This window comes from Orbilia oligospora (genome assembly GCF_000225545.1).
Source record: "Orbilia oligospora ATCC 24927 unplaced genomic scaffold scaffold00078, whole genome shotgun sequence".
Lineage (NCBI taxonomy): Eukaryota > Fungi > Ascomycota > Orbiliomycetes > Orbiliales > Orbiliaceae > Orbilia > Orbilia oligospora.
In genome coordinates, this window is record NW_011645635.1 from 247,463 (window position 1) to 265,869 (window position 18,407).

The 18,407-nt window shown below is 45.7% G+C and overlaps 4 protein-coding genes across 4 annotated transcripts; all 4 read left to right on the top strand.

The window, feature by feature from the left end:
* Positions 1 to 6,126: 6,126 nt before the first annotated feature.
* Positions 6,127 to 7,363, top strand: AOL_s00078g75 (uncharacterized protein; the record flags this gene model as incomplete). Its single annotated transcript, XM_011123338.1, has 3 exons — positions 6,127 to 6,355; positions 6,426 to 6,842; positions 6,921 to 7,363. 3 exons carry the CDS (start codon positions 6,127 to 6,129, stop codon positions 7,361 to 7,363), a joined length of 1,089 nt encoding a protein of 362 aa, XP_011121640.1.
* A 2,859-nt stretch (positions 7,364 to 10,222) lies between these two features.
* AOL_s00078g76 (uncharacterized protein) lies at positions 10,223 to 13,956 on the top strand (the record flags this gene model as incomplete). Its single annotated transcript, XM_011123339.1, has 3 exons — positions 10,223 to 13,274; positions 13,352 to 13,744; positions 13,820 to 13,956. 3 exons carry the CDS (start codon positions 10,223 to 10,225, stop codon positions 13,954 to 13,956), a joined length of 3,582 nt encoding a protein of 1,193 aa, XP_011121641.1.
* An 874-nt stretch (positions 13,957 to 14,830) lies between these two features.
* On the top strand, positions 14,831 to 16,569 carry AOL_s00078g77 (uncharacterized protein; the record flags this gene model as incomplete). The annotated part of the gene is made up of 3 exons (XM_011123340.1): positions 14,831 to 15,282; positions 15,387 to 15,558; positions 15,709 to 16,569. 3 exons carry the CDS (start codon positions 14,831 to 14,833, stop codon positions 16,567 to 16,569), a joined length of 1,485 nt encoding a protein of 494 aa, XP_011121642.1.
* A 324-nt stretch (positions 16,570 to 16,893) lies between these two features.
* On the top strand, positions 16,894 to 17,530 carry AOL_s00078g78 (uncharacterized protein; the record flags this gene model as incomplete). The annotated part of the gene is made up of 2 exons (XM_011123341.1): positions 16,894 to 17,186; positions 17,296 to 17,530. The coding sequence occupies 2 exons, from the start codon at positions 16,894 to 16,896 to the stop codon at positions 17,528 to 17,530; spliced, it is 528 nt and encodes a 175-aa protein (XP_011121643.1).
* Positions 17,531 to 18,407: the final 877 nt, after the last annotated feature.

An 18,407-nucleotide genomic window follows, 5' to 3' on the forward strand; every position in this document is an offset into this window, starting at 1 on the left:
AGTATGGTCTTTCCTTCCGGTTCTCTGATGGTGTAGATGTCGTAGATGTCGATATCTCTCGCAAGATCGTCGAAGGTGATACCAAAGAAGGTAAGGGTTGGTCGAATCGAAGACGACGAGGGGATTGATGTATGAACGAAAGATAAAAATAAAATAAAATAAAATATAAAAATATAAAAGAGGGGATATAGGTCGGGTTTTATATATGAAAGCAAGAAGAGCGTCTATAAAAAGCGAGCGAGGTCGAGGCTCCGAAGCTCAAAAGTGCAGCTGGTAGAAATTCTGATGCCGCTGTCGTCAAGAATCTCCACAGACGGTCCACGTTGGCACAAAAATGCGTCTATGCAAGGGAGCTCGGAGTCAAAGGGATATAACCGGCCAGGGGGGGACGATGGTGCATATATCGGCTTGTCCTCGAATGAGAAAGGAGGAAAGAAAGAAGGAAAGAACGAAAATCTGCGTATGCGACAGCACCGGCGACAACAGCGACAATATAAGATGTAGATACGTAGAATGGGGAAGGCTCCACCGGAAAGAAGCAGATTTAGAATTAGAATTATAAGATGACGCTTTCTGCTTTGTTAATAATGTTTCCCACCGGTTACAATTCTCCACAAACGAAAGGCTCCTTTTCTGGGGGCTTGGAAGGACGGTTGACAATTGACTGCCTCTGGCGAAGTTTTCTGGAAGGCGGAGAGATTGAACCTCGAAACAACACAGTGCAACGTCGGCTTTGACGGCAGCCGGGGCTATAGCTATAATTAAAAGAAAAATCTAAAAACCCCGGGTTATCAGACACGATGGTCAAGAGAGAGAAGTCGACGGGATGGTAAAGGAGATGTTCAGAGTATATTCCAAGGGAACCAAAAGAGTGGGATAGAGCGGAAACAGCTGTGGTTTCTTGTGGCTGGAAGTGGAAGGAACAGGACCCAGATGATTGAGACGGGGCAGCTAGGAGCTGTTCCGGGAAGGAGGCCTAACTTCTAGCAACTACGACGCGAACGAATTCGAACGAACGAACGACCGTAATAGCAAAAATTGGGGGGTTTGATGCTAAAAATTAATCGAACGGAGGACTGAGGTGGGATTGGGGGACTCTTGGTTCATGAACCATGCAAGCAGGCAAGCTTCGTGGACTCCACTGGACCCGGTGCGGCGAGGGCTGGTGATCTATGACGACGAAAAGGGCAAACATTAACAGTCGATTCCCCTCTCTCTCGCTTTCACTTTCAATCTCAATCTGTCCCCTCAAAGTGGAGGCAAGGAGGGATGTGATAGCGGAGTGTATGTGTGTATGTATGTGTGTATGTATGTAGTATATGATAAATTAGACCGTGGCAGGGAGAGACCCTTTCAATGTACCGGTACATACATACAAAAATACATGCTTAACTCACCCACCTTTTTGTTTTTTTTTTGTTCTTTCTGTTTCTTTGGCGAGCCGGGATTCGACTTCATGGGAGTGAGGGATAAGGGGGTCACGATCAAGGAGAAGGCTGTATTGATGTATATATGCAAGTATGTAACTGATCATGAGTACAGGTATGTATAGACACTACTACAAACGGCGGCCTTGCGTAATAGTGATGAACAAAGGCAGCCTCGAATTGAATTCTTGAGATCGATATGCGTATGAATTGATTGACTGTTTGGTCGATTGACTCGACTGATCACGAAATGAATTCTTTTTCCGGGTTCATGAAACAGTCCCAACCGTCTGTCGATATCAATCCGGCATTGTGTACATACATACACAGGTACTGAGTACATTCGAAATGCGCCTACGGGTGCGCCGGCAGCATGACTGATCGAGCTCTGCGTCGAAAGCAGACAGAAATTCAAATAGCCTCCGGATACCATGCTTCGATATGGCGGCATCTTGAAAAGTTTTTTCTACTTTGAGACTTTGGCTCCTCAGGTGCCCTTTAGACAGCCTGTCGAACAGGTATTTTTCGTGGACCCGGAGCCCGCTAATTCTTAGTGCCCTGCATGTTAAAAGCAGGGTTGTTTGGTTGCGCTTTTGTTAGTTAACATGTTAGGTTTTTTTCGAACAGACAAGCTTCGTCTGATTAATCATGGATCGCGCATTTCATCAGATGTTCTTGCCTTCAATTCATTGCATTGGCCCATCACAATTTTTTCAATGTCGCCGGTTACTACGCCATGCATGGCCAAGCTTCCACCCTTGCGGAGAAGGAAAAGAAAGAAAGAAAGGGAAAAAAGGAAATAACGCAATCCGGTGTGTCAATGAGCTGCTGCTTCCAAAAAAGGTGAACAAATGTGGAGTAAGGCATTCGCGTCGGGGAGCCGCTCGAGCTCGAGTTTGATGGCATTCCCCTGGTTGTCGGCATTACATCGGCAATCTTCACTCTCTGATCCGAATCGAAAGCTGGTTTTCGATGCTGGGTCACATTTTCCGTGGTGTCATAGGAATGCATGTTCGAAGCCGACTGAGTAATTAAGTGAGCACTGAACTAAATAACGAAATGATCCAGCCTCCCCGAAGCCATTGGCCGTGACATCGATGCGGCCTTTCGGGATGGCAATTAATCTTAAACTTGACGCTGAGTCCAAGCTAAGCAGCCTGCTCGTTCGAAGCCGGTTGGATTGGATTGGATTGGATTGGATTGGGGTATAGGCATGCGAATCTCCGCACCGAGTCCCTTTCGCTGACAGCCGACAGAACGGATGCTGACGCTTTTTTGGCTGTTGGAACCCCGCACAACAGGTTAACCAGGGCCTTGAAATTGGTTCCACCAATTAAGGATTGCATGCATCATGCTAACCACTACGCTGACAGTCCCACTGAGATCCATGCTGCGGACACCAGATCTCCTTTCCAGCAGATCTCTCTCTCCCTCTCTAATTGTATGTAACGGTATGTGTGTACCGCCAAAAAAATATTATATGGCGTCGAGTGCTCACTTAAAATGACACTTTTACATAAAATGATCTGAGAGAAGCTTCTAAAAACCCTCTAGAGCATTCCAATCCCGTTTTCTTTTTTACTCGCTGAAAAAAAAAAAAAAAGTCTCAACCAAGAAATGATTTTATCTGGAAGGAATTTTCCGCTTGCCTCGCAGTCGCTCTCTTCGGCACCGCACACCTCGAAATAGGGCAATATCAGAGGCCCGTCGGGAGAAAATGTCGCCACCTTAGAAAAAAGAGATAATTTACGAAAATTTATTTCCCCCCAAACCCCGTGTGGTTTAGTTGACGCCAGTCATTCGCTGAAATAATAGAAGGCCTAGCGGATTCTACAAAATACGGTGCTCTCAGAAGATCACGGCCGAGGCCTTTGAGTTTAACCCCGAACATTCTCACTCGTATTAAAGGGGATTTCATCCCCCCTTTTTACCCAGTTTTCCCGCCTGCCGAACCTCAATTGTCAAGTTATCGTACGGAGCACTTACTAACTAACGGGCTGGGCAAGAGCTTTTTGAGATCCACATTGTAATTATCAATGTTAGGACTTTTTAGGGCTCACCTGTCATCTTGGAGCCAACCTCCTTTCGTTTCATAAACCGATATGGGAAATAAACATCATCCATTTAGGAGAGAATCGAAATTGAGATGCTTAAAAGGAAATGGCAACGTAGCATTCAGGCCGGGAATGAAAGAAGAAGATTAAGAAGAACGTCGACATTTCAGGGCGGATGGAGATCTAAAAAAATGTTCGATACTCAACTACGAATAGGAGAATTTTATTATCAAGAAAAAATAAAAATAAAAAATAAAAATAAAAAAAAATAAAGGAAAGTCCCGTGAACATCTGACGTATGAGGACCGCCCTTATCCTTTTCTATCTATCCATCTTCCTTCGATTAAGGTGGAGCTTTTTGTCACCGATGTCAGGTGAATTCAAGGTTTTATTTGATCGAAAAAAAAAAAAAAAAAAAAAAAAAAACACACAGAGAAGGCCGCCATTTCCTGACCAGCCATTGGAGATCTTTATTTTTGCTTTTGGTCAGAAAAACCCTTTTTAACGTTTGGTGCAACCCTGCCCTATTAAGGAGGCTAAGAATAGCAATCGGAAGAAAGAAAAGTGTTGCATTTTGAGCCTGGTCCCGTGTTGTTCATCTGACCGACCTTCAAGGTTCTGTCATTTTCGCATTTGTCGGACTCGCATACATAGTAGTCTCTGGAATAAGGGTAGTATGTAAGAGATTTTTTAGGCGATAGCTCCGCTGTTTTATATACTATCCATATAACCATGCTATGACAGCTTGTCTGACGCATAAAGACGGCCTGGGGTATCACGGTTTTGAGACTGCTATTACTTTGTTATTTTATTTTTTTTGCACTTTTGGACGTGAGAGGTTGGGTGGTTTTTTTGTCTCTCGTCCGAAGCTTGCAAAGCCTCGAAGGAGCGCACTAACAGGCATCCGGTGGGGCTGCCGTTCAGTCGCTTCACCGACACATTAGTTGGAGCAAAAAATAGACGAATCTGGTCAGGCCGGAGGAGAAGGCCGAATTCGTATCGATAGCGGGAGAACGACAAGTCTGTTGCATGAAAATAGAGCATGCAGATGGCCATAGCGGGGATAGACAACCTTGCATATATATTTTTTTGTTGGTGTTGGTGTTGTTGGCTATCCTTCAGGTATACCCAAAGTATTTTGCTTACCCACAGTAGGCCAGAACTACTTCGCTATCGATCTATAGCGATATTCCTTCCGACTGACGTAGATATGTATACATAGGAGCAGCGGGAGGAAGGAGGAGGAAAAAGAGGAAGACAGGAGCAGAGAGGCGAATATTATTTCAGAATATGATCTACGGCCTGTGCACGATAATTGGATACCAAGCCCCCTTACTGGAATTCAGAACGCCACCACTATGCATTAACTCGGCACGTACAGACGTCTTCCGCCTGATCTTCAATTCAACAAGAAGTACAAGCTTAAGCTTCAAATTGAGGGTTAGTCATTCTGTTAACTTATTCAAATAGTTTGAATTAGTATTAGCGTGGCTACGGCTGATTGTAATGTCTAACTAACTAATTAACTAGTTGAGAGTTCTTCCCAACCCGTGTACATAGACTGGAATGGGCTGAAGGCTGGCATCGATAACGTAGGGCTGATTCCGAAGCTCTAAGCTTAAGCTAAAAAATTGCGAATGCGAGTCCGATCGATATCAAATGTCAATATGCTTCTTGGATCCTTGACAATGACCTACATGATCTCGGTGTACGCGGTAGCCTTCCCACGCATCGAGGTCGAGATTTTCTGTCCAACGGTACACAGCGAGCAACGTATGTACTATCTTGCACTCAACAAGAAAAGCATCGATCGAATTAATAATAATATTCCTCAGAAGCGGCTTAAAAGATAGGAGGCTGGAAATGAACGCCAAGATCCAAAGCGGGAACTTAACTTCGAGCCGCAGCTGATTGACCGGCACTGGCCCACACCTGTGTACATGTGTGCATGTTATACAAACAAACGGCACAGCTCCGTTGTGTGAGGTTTCTGCTTAATGTGTTCCCCAGACCTGGTGATTCCAAATGTATGGGGAGGTCCCGTAGGTTGGGAAGGCTATTATGCCAAATCCAGCAGGATGTCTCTCAGTTTTGAAGCACAGATCGGTGCATCAATGCAAGTGGGCAGGCGGAGCAAGGCGAGGTTTCCTTGTCGACTCTGTTCTTTTTACGAGTGTGTGTTGTTGGAAATAGCTAATTTTCTAAGAGTAGCACACCGCTAAGAAAGCTGGGCATGCATATTGGCAATGCTCTAACCGTCAGCAGAACCACATCCAGCAATTCAGCCCGCCAGCGCAGGTGCCCGTACTTTCTCGGATCCAGCAAGTGCTGACATACTGGGTGATAGGGCTGTTGACATATCACGGTAGAGAAAAAAAATCCTTTCTGATACTTATTATCTGAGGGCCCTGACTTGTGCTGACCATCCCTCTTATTACTCTTCTTATCCTCGTAAGCAGTACGGTTTCTTGCATTTATTTGTTGAAGATACCAACAGAAAAGGGAAAAAAAAAGACCACCTTTTTATTCTCGTGCCTTTCTCGATCGATCAACAGTTTTACTTTACAAGTTGGTTTTAGACTCTCTTCTTTATTTAATTTAATTTCCTCGAAAACGGAAAGAAATAGACATATACATTCTTCACAATGTTGATGCAGAAGGAGTTGTCGAATCCCTTCATATCTCGTCGTCAGCAGTCTGCTCTTCAGGGGGCCTGCCCGAGTGGAGGACAATGGTACGCGTGTGATGCCAAAACGTCCAGTGGTTTCGTCGGATGCTGTACTGTCAATGCTTGTACTAGCGTTGGTTGTGCTGCTGGGAATTTGAGGAGTGCCACGTTGGGAACTATTCCTCAAGGTAGCACGTCCGATCAAGGTATGTCATGTTGATATCCGTCAAGTATTAACATTCCGGGTTTGGAGCTGATTGTGATGGTTCTGGATAGCATGCCCATTTGGCGGTTTATTCTACACCTGCGTGAGCCCGCCCGCAGGTGCCAATTTTTGGGGATGTTGCAAGTCCGCTCCCTGTGACACCGGGTGTCCAACGGAAAATTTGACATCGGCAGCACTTGCTCAGACGCCCAATAACCCATTCCTACCGTCAACATCTTCAAATCCTGGGGGTTCTAATCCTGATTCCGATGATGATGGCACACCAGTAGGAGCTATTGTGGGAGGAGTGGTGGGAGGAGTTTTGGGACTTGCTTTGGTCGGAGTTCTTATCTGGTGGCTTCTACGAAAGAAGAAGGCCGAGAAGAAGGATGCTCCGGCAGTGCCCATGGCTTTCAATCCTCATAGCCAACAAGCCGACCCCGGTTCGAACGTCCCACTGACCTACCCCGAAGTCGTTGATCATTATGGTATGTCGAATGTCCTATTTTCTACGTATTATTATTTTTTCTGTTCAAAGGTCACGAAAGCTAATAAACGAACAACAGCCGGCACATCACCACAACCAACCAAGCAGAACTTCGCACCATCCGCCTTCACTTCTCCAGCTCTACCACAATACAGTGATAGAAGGGCATCACACGAACTCGGAGGCAGTGGAGGTTATGACAATGGTTATATCAGTCCCATGCACAGTCCCGGATTTGTTGATCAGCGCGGTCAAGGATCTCGTCCCATGTCGTATGAACTTCACGGAACTGGTAGCCCTGGTATTCCTCAAAAGGGAATGGCACACCACACACCATCCATCATGTCCACTGCAGTTTCCGAACTTCCAGCCGAAGATATGAGGTATTCGCAGGTTTCTAGCATGCGATATAGCGGACAGCCACCAGCGAGCCCGCCTCCACCCCCACCGAATAACGATCCTAGCGGAGCCGGGTTGGGATTGTCGATGGGAGGACAGTCCGGAGAGAGGACAGAAAATTAACGAGTTGATGAAATAAAGTTATTTTCTCCTCTGTATATGATAGATCACCGTATTGCTTCTTAATTATCCTTCCCTTCTTATTCATTTCGATTCTTCTTTTTTTACGGGACAACGGCGTATCCGGGGATGTTACTTCTTATTCCTCCTATTTTTTTTTTCTCTCTTATATATCTTTTTTTATGATAATATGTAATTTATGTAGTAGGAGGTATCCGACGAAGACAAAGGATTGGTCTACAGATCTGTGGGGTCTGTAGGTATTTATAGGTAGTTAGAGTACAGTAGCAGAATAACAAATACACAAATATTTATAGCATATGACCGAAAGAATTTAAAGTAATTCACTCCGCTTCACTTCAATATATATACCTAGGTATACGGGAACATCATAGTATAAATTGTGCAGGGCACCGCAGTGAGCTGCTTGGGTTGTATTGCAATGTATTGTGATGGGACGATGTTACCTGGTACCCTGGATGGAAATTTAAATACTACTTACTACCACTGATCACAAGCCTGGTGATTATTTTAATTATTTTATTTTATTCCACTGGATAGTATGGATCCATACGGATAGTAATCCGACATGCGATGGATGCATCCATAGGCCCGGTCAAAAAACAAACCGGCCAAAGCTTCTAGACTAGCCAAACGGATATTCCGTCATGTTGCAATTTTGGTCGATGGCCTGAGACAGGTTTTTTTTTGGGGATGGATACAGGTACATACAAGGACATGTACCAGTACCAAGCTCCTGGTGTCGGTGTCGACGGATAATATACCAGGGGAGAACAGAAACAACCAAACAAGGAAAAAACAAAAAACGAAAAAAAACGAAAAAAAATATGAGGGAAGAAATCTCTTGCTACTTTGCGTAGGCGAGAAATACGAACCCCTGAGGCCAATCTATTCCTGGAATTTTCGCCGCTTGGGAGGAAGCTTAAAGGGGGGGGAACTACAGGAAGGGTTACCTTACAGGTGCCATTTTGCCTGCGACAATGCAGACCGGACAGACCACCGAGAGGTAATGGGATTAATTAGTTATGTGCATGTCAGTCAGCAAGGAAGCAAAGTTAGGTAAGGTCCGGTAGGGTCAGGTAAGGTGAAGGGAAGTAAAGTAAAGTAAAGTGAGGAAGCATTGGGCGGGCCATGTGGTGGACCGGGGAGAGAATTTCGTAGGAATGAGCAGGTTGATTCGGAGAAGCGAAAAAATCTTCAAGCACTTTTGTTGGCCAATAAGCCAGGTCTTATTATTGCAGTCTAGGAAAGACAGGAAGAAAGAAAGAGAGAACTCCTTGCATGGTAAATGCTTAGTTACTAAGTAGTTAAGTAAGTATCTGTGAGAGTATGAATGTAAGTACATGAGAGTGTATGTGAGTAGGTGTGTATATGTGTATGTGGTGGGCTGCAGTAGAGTTACATTCAAGTTATGCGTTGCTCTTGGTAACCCTTTTTCTTCCTTTCTTCCTTTTTCCCTTCCATTTTGCTTCCTTCCAAGGTTTTCCCTCCGTTCCCTTCACAACCTCACACCAAAACCAATCCGCTCGCTCGTTCGCATTCGCCCAAACAAAACCAAGGCGAAGTTAAGCATCTGCGCTTGCTTTGCTTGCTTGCTTGTTGACAACAACATTCGTTCATTCATTCGTTTGGTCTTCTTTCAAATCAGATCTGTCGTTTCATCCATATCTCTCTCATATCATATCTCATATCTCATATCTCATATCTCATATTTCCATATTTCCATATTTACTTACTAAGTATTATATTATAACCTTTTGCCTGTTCGTGGTTGGACATTTGTAGCTATTCTCTTTCATTCTTCTCATTTTGCATTCATTCATTCTATGAGGCTACACTTGGTGGGGGAGCTTAGCATCACATTGCATTACATTACACATACTTACCAGCCCCATCATCATCACCACTATCGCCAACATCAACATCAACATAACTAGCTGCAACCCACTCTAGCTACTAGCTTCTAGCTTCTAGCTACCAGCTACCAGAGCTATCATTATATCATCCTTCATGCCATCTACGATTTCGATGCTTCTCCTTTGAGCCTTCTTTTTTTTTATATTTTATTTTTTATTCCTTCCATATCTGCACCTCCCCGAAAGCAGCCAGACTCGGACTGGACTAGAGCGGACCAGCCAGTCAGTTTCCGATCCCAAACGCTGACCCGGACAAAAATAGAAGGAATTAACCCGCCATCGCGTTAGACGACATACATAATAACTGTCTTGTCTTGTCTTGCCTTGTCTTGTTCTGGCCTGTCTTGTCGTCGCCTGTACTGCATTGTGCCTGCATTGCTTTACTTTGCTTTGCTTGCTTGTTCGCTGCCCCTAAACACTAACCTGTCATAACCACCACCACAACCGCCCGCAAAACTTCTCTTCTTCTTCCCATTCTTCTTCTCTTCTCCACCCCTCTCTATCTACATTCGACATCGTCGACTTCGACTTCGACTTCGACTTCGACTTCGATTTCGACTCCGGCTTAGGCCTAGGCTTCAAACTGCGGTTTGTTGCCTTTATATACTTCCCGATCCATTTCGCCTGTTCTTTGCGAAGTGTTTCAAGATAACGTAACCTCAGGGGCTTCTTCCAGGTTCAACAAAATACACGCCATCTCTTAATTATTTCCAATTATTCTCTCTCTGTCTCTTTGTCTCTCTCCCTCCCTCCCTTCCTCCTTTCTCTCACTCGCTCTCTCACTCCCCTTTCTACCATCTCGACAATCCCTTCCTTCCTACCATTCCTCCCTTTATCCCTTCCTTTCTTCACCAAAAAAAGATAATATCACTGGTCTACCTTCTCTCTTAAAGGCTAGTTTTTCTAGCCTCTTTTACCTTCCCTCATGTCGGGCCCACATCGTGGTAGTAAACCCTTCGACATGTCACCCACATCACCACAAACCCGGGAACGACGTCGGGCCAGTGGTGGCCACAGGCGAAGAGATGATGATGATTCCGGATATGTCGCCGAGACCACTCGAAGTCCTCCTAGGAGACCGACCTATAATTCTCAAGCATCTGCATCCGCCAGAGCGCCCCTCAATCCCGCCGGTGCTACTGACCTATCGCGAAAGAAGTCATTGATCAAACCGGAGCGCAATAGGATAACCAGGGACAATCCACTATATAACTATCACAAACATGCACAGCATATGGACGTCCTTCCTTCAACTACGGGTATCGATCCTGAGACTGCCGACATCAATTCGCAACCCGGTTCCACCGCTCGTCCTGCCCCTGGACAAGCCCGACATAGATTGGATACCATGGACGAAGAAGCATCTCCCTTGTCATCGAAAACAGGCACTACTCGACAACCTAATAAACTGTCCCGTCGCCAGACCGAGAAGGCTGAGAAATATCCTGAGATGAAAGCCGCTGAGAAAAGGAAACGACAACAGGAAGTCCAGCCGCTCAGTTTGTGGACCGTGTATTGCCATGTAATCACTTTCTGGTGCCCAAATGCACTTCTTCGTTTGTTCGGCAAGACAAAAAAGGAACCTCAGCGAGCTTGGAGGGAAAAGATCGGTCTCATCAGCATTATCTTGTACTTCTGCGCAGCTGTCGGTTTCCTCACATTTGGCTTCACTCAAACCGTCTGCGGTACACCTGGTGTCCGATTGAAGGCAAACCAAATCGACAGAGGTCTTATGATCATTCACGGTGTCGCGTATAATCTTGTCGGGTCTCACCATCCAGCTGCCGTCGGTATCCCTCCTGGTGCAAATGTCTTGTTCGACCTTCCTCAGAAATGGGGTGGTTATGACGCCAGCTTCCTGTTTCAGAATGTCAACGGACAGTGCAAAGGATTGATCACCCTCGCCGAGAATAGTGATGTTCCAACCAACGCTGATGGAGATCTAGCTTGGTACTTCCCTTGCAATCTGTTCAAGCAAGATGGTTCTTCCCCAGCCAACTATTCGAGCGGCGCATATCTCGGATATGCTTGTCATACAACCGATACCGCTCGAAGGGCATACTACGGATTGGACCCCGCTGGTGAAGTTTACTTTTCCTGGGAGGACTTGAAGAACGATACCCGCAAGTTGCTTGTCTACTCCGGTAGCGTCCTTGATCTCGGCCTTCTAGATTGGTTCAATACCTCGCAAGTTGCCTGGAATCCTATTTTTGACCAAATCAAGAACGATCCAACCTTGCTCGGCAAGGATGTAACCCACAGGTTCCAAGGTCCGCACAAGCGAACCGCACAGTGTATGGCCGAAATCCTTCGCGTAGGTAGCATCGACGTCGAAACTGTTGGATGTATCGCCTCACAGGTTGTTCTATACGTTTCCCTTATCTTCATCGTCAGCATTGTCCTCATCAAGTTCTTCCTCGCTCTGTTTTTCGGTTGGTTCTTGTCATGGAAGCTCAGTGCGGTCCGAAGCGCTAGCCAGGAAGACAAGAAGAAGAGACGGGAAGAAATCGAAGCCTGGAGCAATGACCCTCAAAGGCCAGCCCAGTTCCCCGAGAAGCCGAAGCGAGCTAGCTTCTTACCTGCTACTAGCAGGTTCACACAGGGTACCGGACCGGCCAAGGGCAAACCCAGCCCTACCACCATGGGATCCCAGAGTTCTAGCCGAGCTCTCCTGCCTCCGAACGCTGTCTATGGTAATACCACTGGTAGTCGATCTTCTATGCTCGGCAGCAACTTGGATGTGAGCCGCCTCTCTGGACACTTCAATGACCGCCACTCTGCCATCTTTAGCGAACCGACCAGCTCTTATATCCACGAATCCGTTGTCCCTCAACCACCACCAGAGTTCCAGCCATGGGGATTCCCATTGGTTCACACCATCTGTCTTGTCACTGCCTATTCCGAGGGTGGTTCAGGTCTTCGTGCTACTTTTGACTCCATCGCGACTACCGAGTACCCAAACAGCCACAAGGTCATTCTCGTCGTCTGCGACGGTATTGTTACTGGTGCGGGTGAAGATGCCCCGACCCCGGATCTCTGTCTTGAAATGATGAAGGACTTCGTTACACCACCAAAGCAAGTTGAGGCATTCTCGTATGTCGCTATTGCTGTCGGCCGAAAGCGTCACAACATGGCAAAGGTTTATGCCGGGTTTTACGACTATGGGCAGGACAGCAAGGTTCCTAAGGAAAGCCAACAGCGTGTCCCAATGCTTCTCGTCGTCAAGTGTGGTACCGAGTCCGAGCAAACTGAGAAGAAGCCTGGTAACAGAGGCAAGCGCGATTCCCAAATCGTCCTAATGTCCTTCCTTCAACGTGTTATGTTTGACGAACGTATGACCGAGCTCGAATACGAAATGTTCAGTGGTTTATGGAGTATTACCGGTATCTCCCCGCAATATTATGAGATAGTGCTCATGGTGGACGCCGATACCGTTGTTTTCCCGGATTCCTTGACACACATGACGGCTGCTATGGTTCGCGATCCCGAAATTATGGGTCTATGTGGTGAAACGAAAATTGCCAACAAGACGGACAGCTGGGTTAGCATGATTCAAGTTTTCGAATACTTCATCTCTCATCATCTTACAAAGGCTTTCGAGTCCGTGTTTGGTGGTGTTACCTGTCTGCCCGGTTGCTTCTGCATGTACCGCATCAAGGCTCCCAAGGGTGCTCAGAACTACTGGGTCCCGATCCTGGCCAACCCAGATGTTGTCGAACACTACTCCGAAAATGTCGTCGATACCCTGCACAAGAAGAACTTGCTCCTCCTCGGTGAAGATCGTTACCTTACGACTCTCATGTTGAAGACTTTCCCCAAGCGAAAGCAGATTTTCGTTCCCCAGGCCGTCTGCAAAACGATTGTCCCGAACAAATTTATGGTCTTGCTCTCCCAACGTCGTCGATGGATTAACTCTACTGTTCACAATCTCATGGAACTTGTTCTCGTCCGAGATCTCTGTGGTACTTTCTGCTTCAGTAAGTTGGAACTCACATCAAAACTCTAACTTTATTTAAACAACATCTTTTACTAATAAAAAAACCCCCAAAAATAGGTATGCAATTTGTTGTGTTCATCGAACTCATCGGTACTGTCGTCTTGCCAGCTGCCATCTCGTTCACAATCTACCTCATCGTCATCTCCATTGTTTCACGCCCGGTGCCAGTCATCCCATTGGTCCTCCTCGGTCTTATCCTCGGTCTCCCAGCTATTCTCATTGTGCTCACCGCCCACAAGTGGGTCTACGTCCTTTGGATGTTGTGCTATCTCTGCTCCCTGCCAATTTGGAATTTCGTTCTTCCCGTGTACGCTTTCTGGAAGTTTGACGACTTCTCTTGGGGTGAAACGAGAAAGGTTTCCGGAGACAAGGGCGGAGCACATGATGAAGAGGATGGCGAATTTGATAGTGACAAAATCGTCATGAAGAGATGGAGGGATTTCGAAAAGGGTATGTCTGCACTCATCTTGGCTTGACTCTTAGAATCTGGAATTAAGGCTAATAATTTTTTTTTTTTTTTTACAGATAAAGCACTTCGTGTAGCGACGGCTCGCGATACGGGATCTCTCGCAGGATGGTCTAATCAATCATCCTCGCAAGATAGCACGCATCAATGGGGCCCTCCTCAACTTCAAACCCCTTATTTTGAAGCAGAGTACTGATCGATTGAATTGATACGATACACACGAAAGCATTGCCATTCGCTATCATCTTTTGCTTTTAGCTGCTTTTAAAATATATGGAAGGGAAAGGGGCTTTCGTCGCGATTAGAACATAACATAACTCATACTGTCTTGGCGTCAACTGGGATTCAAAATGGTTTTTCTTTCTCCTTTGCTTGGAAACTGGTTGTTTGGAATTTTTCTTCTTTTTTCTTTCCTGAACCCCCCCTCATTTTCGATATTAATAACCCTTACCTCCGTTTTCATTCATGTATAGCTAGTTCGCAATACCCCACCTCTAATACATGTATCGAAGTACTGACAGTGTACCGTTTTTGTTTGAACACAAAGAAGCGGAGATTCTTATAAAGCCGGCAAGAGAAGCATGGATTGCGGATTTTTGCCTGATGAAATGATTGAACATAACTTTTTTCGGCCACACATACGATCCGCCTTTATATTTATTGCAATGAATTCTGTAGATAGTATTCTTTTTTGAATTTCTTTTTTTTTCCCTTCATCTTCAATGGTACTTCAGAATTTTTACCAGGTATAAGCCATGCATGCATGTATGACCCTCTGAGAAATTCCAGAACCTGTATGTAATATCCGATTATATAATTATATTGCGTGTCAATCAAGGGGGATGCGGATCTGGCGTGTCACGCCTTGAAGTTCCCATTGCAGAACAAACATCCAACAACGCCGTCAGACCACGCACTCAACTATAACATAAATACTACCTAATTCTCCTGATACATCCAACAATTCGTCACCATTTTACCCGTCCTCAGCCGCGGGTTCAATATATAGAAAAAAGAAGCCGACCCCGGCGAATTTACGTACGAGGGGGCTAGAACAGAATAAATGAAATATGTTGAACCCCAAATACTCACTTATAGCGGTGGGCTTAACGGTCTGTCTGATAACGTTCCTGGCGTACGGGTCACAGCTGTTCATCCTTGAGCTCAGCACTCGCGAATTTTGGATTTTCAACACATTGGTTGGTGGGATTTGGGTTACGTATTTTAGGTGTATTTTTACGGATCCTGGTGGGGTACCTAACGGATGGCAACCTTCTTGGCAGGGAATTGGTAGCTTTGGAGGCGGAGAGGAGGAAGAAGAGGAAGGAGATGGTGAAGGGGGGAGTAGTAGTGACGATGATGATGATGATGATGAAAACGGAGGGGGGAAGAAGGGGGATGTTAGGGAGCAGGTTAAGCCTGATAGGTATGGAAGGATATGGGGGAATGCGGATTGTAGGTGGTGTAAACGGTGTAAGAGGTGGAAACCGGCGAGGGCACATCATTGCAAGACTTGTCAGACGTGTGTATCCCCCCCGGTTTTTTTATCTGGTTCTTTTTGTCGAAATTCAATAGAGGAATTTGCTGACCGGCGCGATGATGATGACGATGGTATTCCCCTGATAGATGCGTGTTACTTATGGATCATCATTGTCCGTGGACGTTTAATTGCGTGGGATACAGGACCTGGCCGCATTTCATCAGGTTTTTGTCGTTTGTGATTGCGGCGTGTAGTTATTTGGAGACCTTCCTGGTCAGCAAGTGCTTGGAGATTTGGAGGTATAGGGATCTGCCGGCTGTAAGTTTTTCTCTCGCTCCCCTCTCCTGCTTCTTTTTACACTCGAGAATATTAGACAGGAGGAGAGGAGGAAGAAGCAGAAGAAGAAGAAGAAAAAGAAGAACAAGCTAACTGATATAACATTCCTTCTGTGCTCTTTGCACTTTTCAGTATCTCGGACCTTCCACCTCAAATCTGATCCTACTAGTAGTTCTATTGCTAGCCAATACGCTCACGGACTTTGCGATCATCGTGCTTTGGATTCGGATCATCGCAAATATCACAGAAGGGTATACCACCATCGAATGGTGGGAGCAAGAAAGACATAACGCTCTAGTGAGGAGGAAAGTGGTCCGACGACAGTTATACCCATTTGATATTGGGATATACTCCAATATTTGCCTATTTATGAACAGTGGGGTATTCACCTGGTGGTTTCCATTCCTACCGAACAGAGCCATCGGGGAAGGCGGAACGGGAGGAAACGGGGGTGGATTGAGATATGAAGTCAATGGGTTTGAAAAAACATGGTTATCGTGGCCACCACCTGATCCTGAGAAGTTTGGAATAAATGAACGGAGACACATGCAGAAGGAGATGGAGGGGGGACCGTGGACGACTGGGGAGTATGATGTTAGTGACGTTTCTGCGTTTAGGAGACGACAGAGGGAGGATATGAAGAGGAGGGGGTACCAACAGGGTGATGATGATAAGGACGATTATGCCTCTGATGGGGAAGAAGGGGGGAGGGATGTGGATAATTATAAGAGGGATGAGGATCTTTTGGATAGTTACTTGGATAGCACTGCTGGTGGGTATGAGGGGAGGGGTATTGAGGGGACTTATTATGATGAGAAGAAGAGACAAGAAGAGATTAAGAAGAAGTGGAGGAATGAAGAAGGAGAACGGTTGGCGGATTATGGAGTCGATGAGGATGCGGATGTTTTGGATGATGAGGATAGCGTGCCTTTGGCGGAGCTGTTGAGGAGGAGGAGGGAGAAGGAGGTTCTGATGGGTGGGAAGTATCGATAGTTCATGCATTGTCTTAGATACCACTCAAATACTTGAGTACTTAAGTAATTAAGTAGGTACTTGGTCATACATACAGTAGGATATGCTCTATAGATAGCAAAACTATGAAGCCATTGCGATGGGCCGTAACCATTTTTTTTTTTTTTTTTTTCATTTTTTTGGGGTTTGGCTTGGTGTCTGAAGCTTAGAAAGACGTATCGTGTGGTTGTAATACAGATCCCTTTATCCTAACCATAAACCACGTCAAAACCAATCACTAAATTAATTACCAACCGAACGGCAACCCTTTAAAAAAAAGTATCGAAGAAATAACCAACTGTGACAATGTTCTCATCGGGTCTCCGTCGTATGCCTCCCTGGTCGTCCGCCATACCAGAGCTGAGTAGCTCCACGGTACTGGGGTGTAAAGAATCTCATCATTTGGTTCATGCTTCTCTACATCTACCATCCGACAACGTTTGCTTCATCTTTATAACCAGCGAAGACGTTGCAACCGAAAGCCTCGAGGCACAACTTATTGGAAGAATAAAACTCTGTGAAAGACTGGCGAAATCTAGAGGGGTGATATACCTCAAGACTCAAGAGGTTGGGCATACGTTTTACACACTGTCCCATGTGTAAGTTATCCCATTCGTGATGTATCCCTTCCCTTCCCTTCAGACCTATTTACCACCTCGCAGTCTACATAGACTAACAAGGCTATCTACATATACATCTATATACTAGAATGCGGCAGGGTTTCGACGAATCTACGGTTAAACCGTTCTTACTACCACTTTCGAAAGTTCAGGATTTAGTACCGGTCCTAGAGTCCTTCGTCCGAGACCTCCGAGCACAAAGCGTAGCCTATGCTGAAAAAACAGAAAAGCTTCGGAACTCTCGTATGTTACGTAGTTTAAATCTCCTAGGAGATGCCGTAACTCATACGAAAATCAACGAACACGGTACTGTTATTGTTTAACACCCCTTTGTTTTCCCCCATTTAAAAAGAAAGGGAGCGAAGATATCTGTTAGGAATTATTTCTGACTATTAGGATATCTATATGCAGTTGTATTCGGTTTGTCAGAGATATTCCCGTCTATGGCCGCATACTCGGAGTCATGCATGGACCCGAACGCTAAGGAGAGACTTTCGGCAACGTTAATGATGGATAGCTCGGAGGGAAGCGGACGACGGATGGTGGATTCGCTAGTCGAGTTTTGGCAGCAGAACCAGACTTTATAGAGCCTCAGATAGGCATTGATGCATTGGGTTACGTACTTATTAGTCCTTACTTACTACTCCAGTCTTTAATTAAATTATGGGCCGGACGTGGACAGTCTTCGTATTCCTCAACCGACATGATCCCTGTCGTATGCTAGTCGGTCTCTTGGCTTGGAAGTGATTGGCTGGTGCAAAATCCAACACGCTGGAACACCTGCCCTGTGCTGGCCTTTGGATCCGACGGGGACTGCTGTATATAAATCCAGAAAAATGTAATAGCGTCCCGAAGGGAGTAAGGACGTCCATCCACCGTTCCTTCACTTCGGATCGTAAACATAACATTCAAAGTAGATATAACAATAGAAAAGAGAATAAAACCGTCGAGTACTGACCACATCTGCCCAAAATGCCACATTGTTGGATTTTGAAGGGGAATCCCTCGCTAGCGACTCCGTTTGCCCAGTCCAAAATTTCCGGCTTTGGTAAATTTGGACGACATGTCATCTCTCCTCAGGGAGTCGGAAGGAGAGGTTTCGACTCTACCCCCCTACGAGTACCCGTTCGCCCCGTCGGGGAGGTTTGTATCCAGCCAAATCCCAATATTTAATCGATTGTTAGGTCCCTCGAAGGGTTT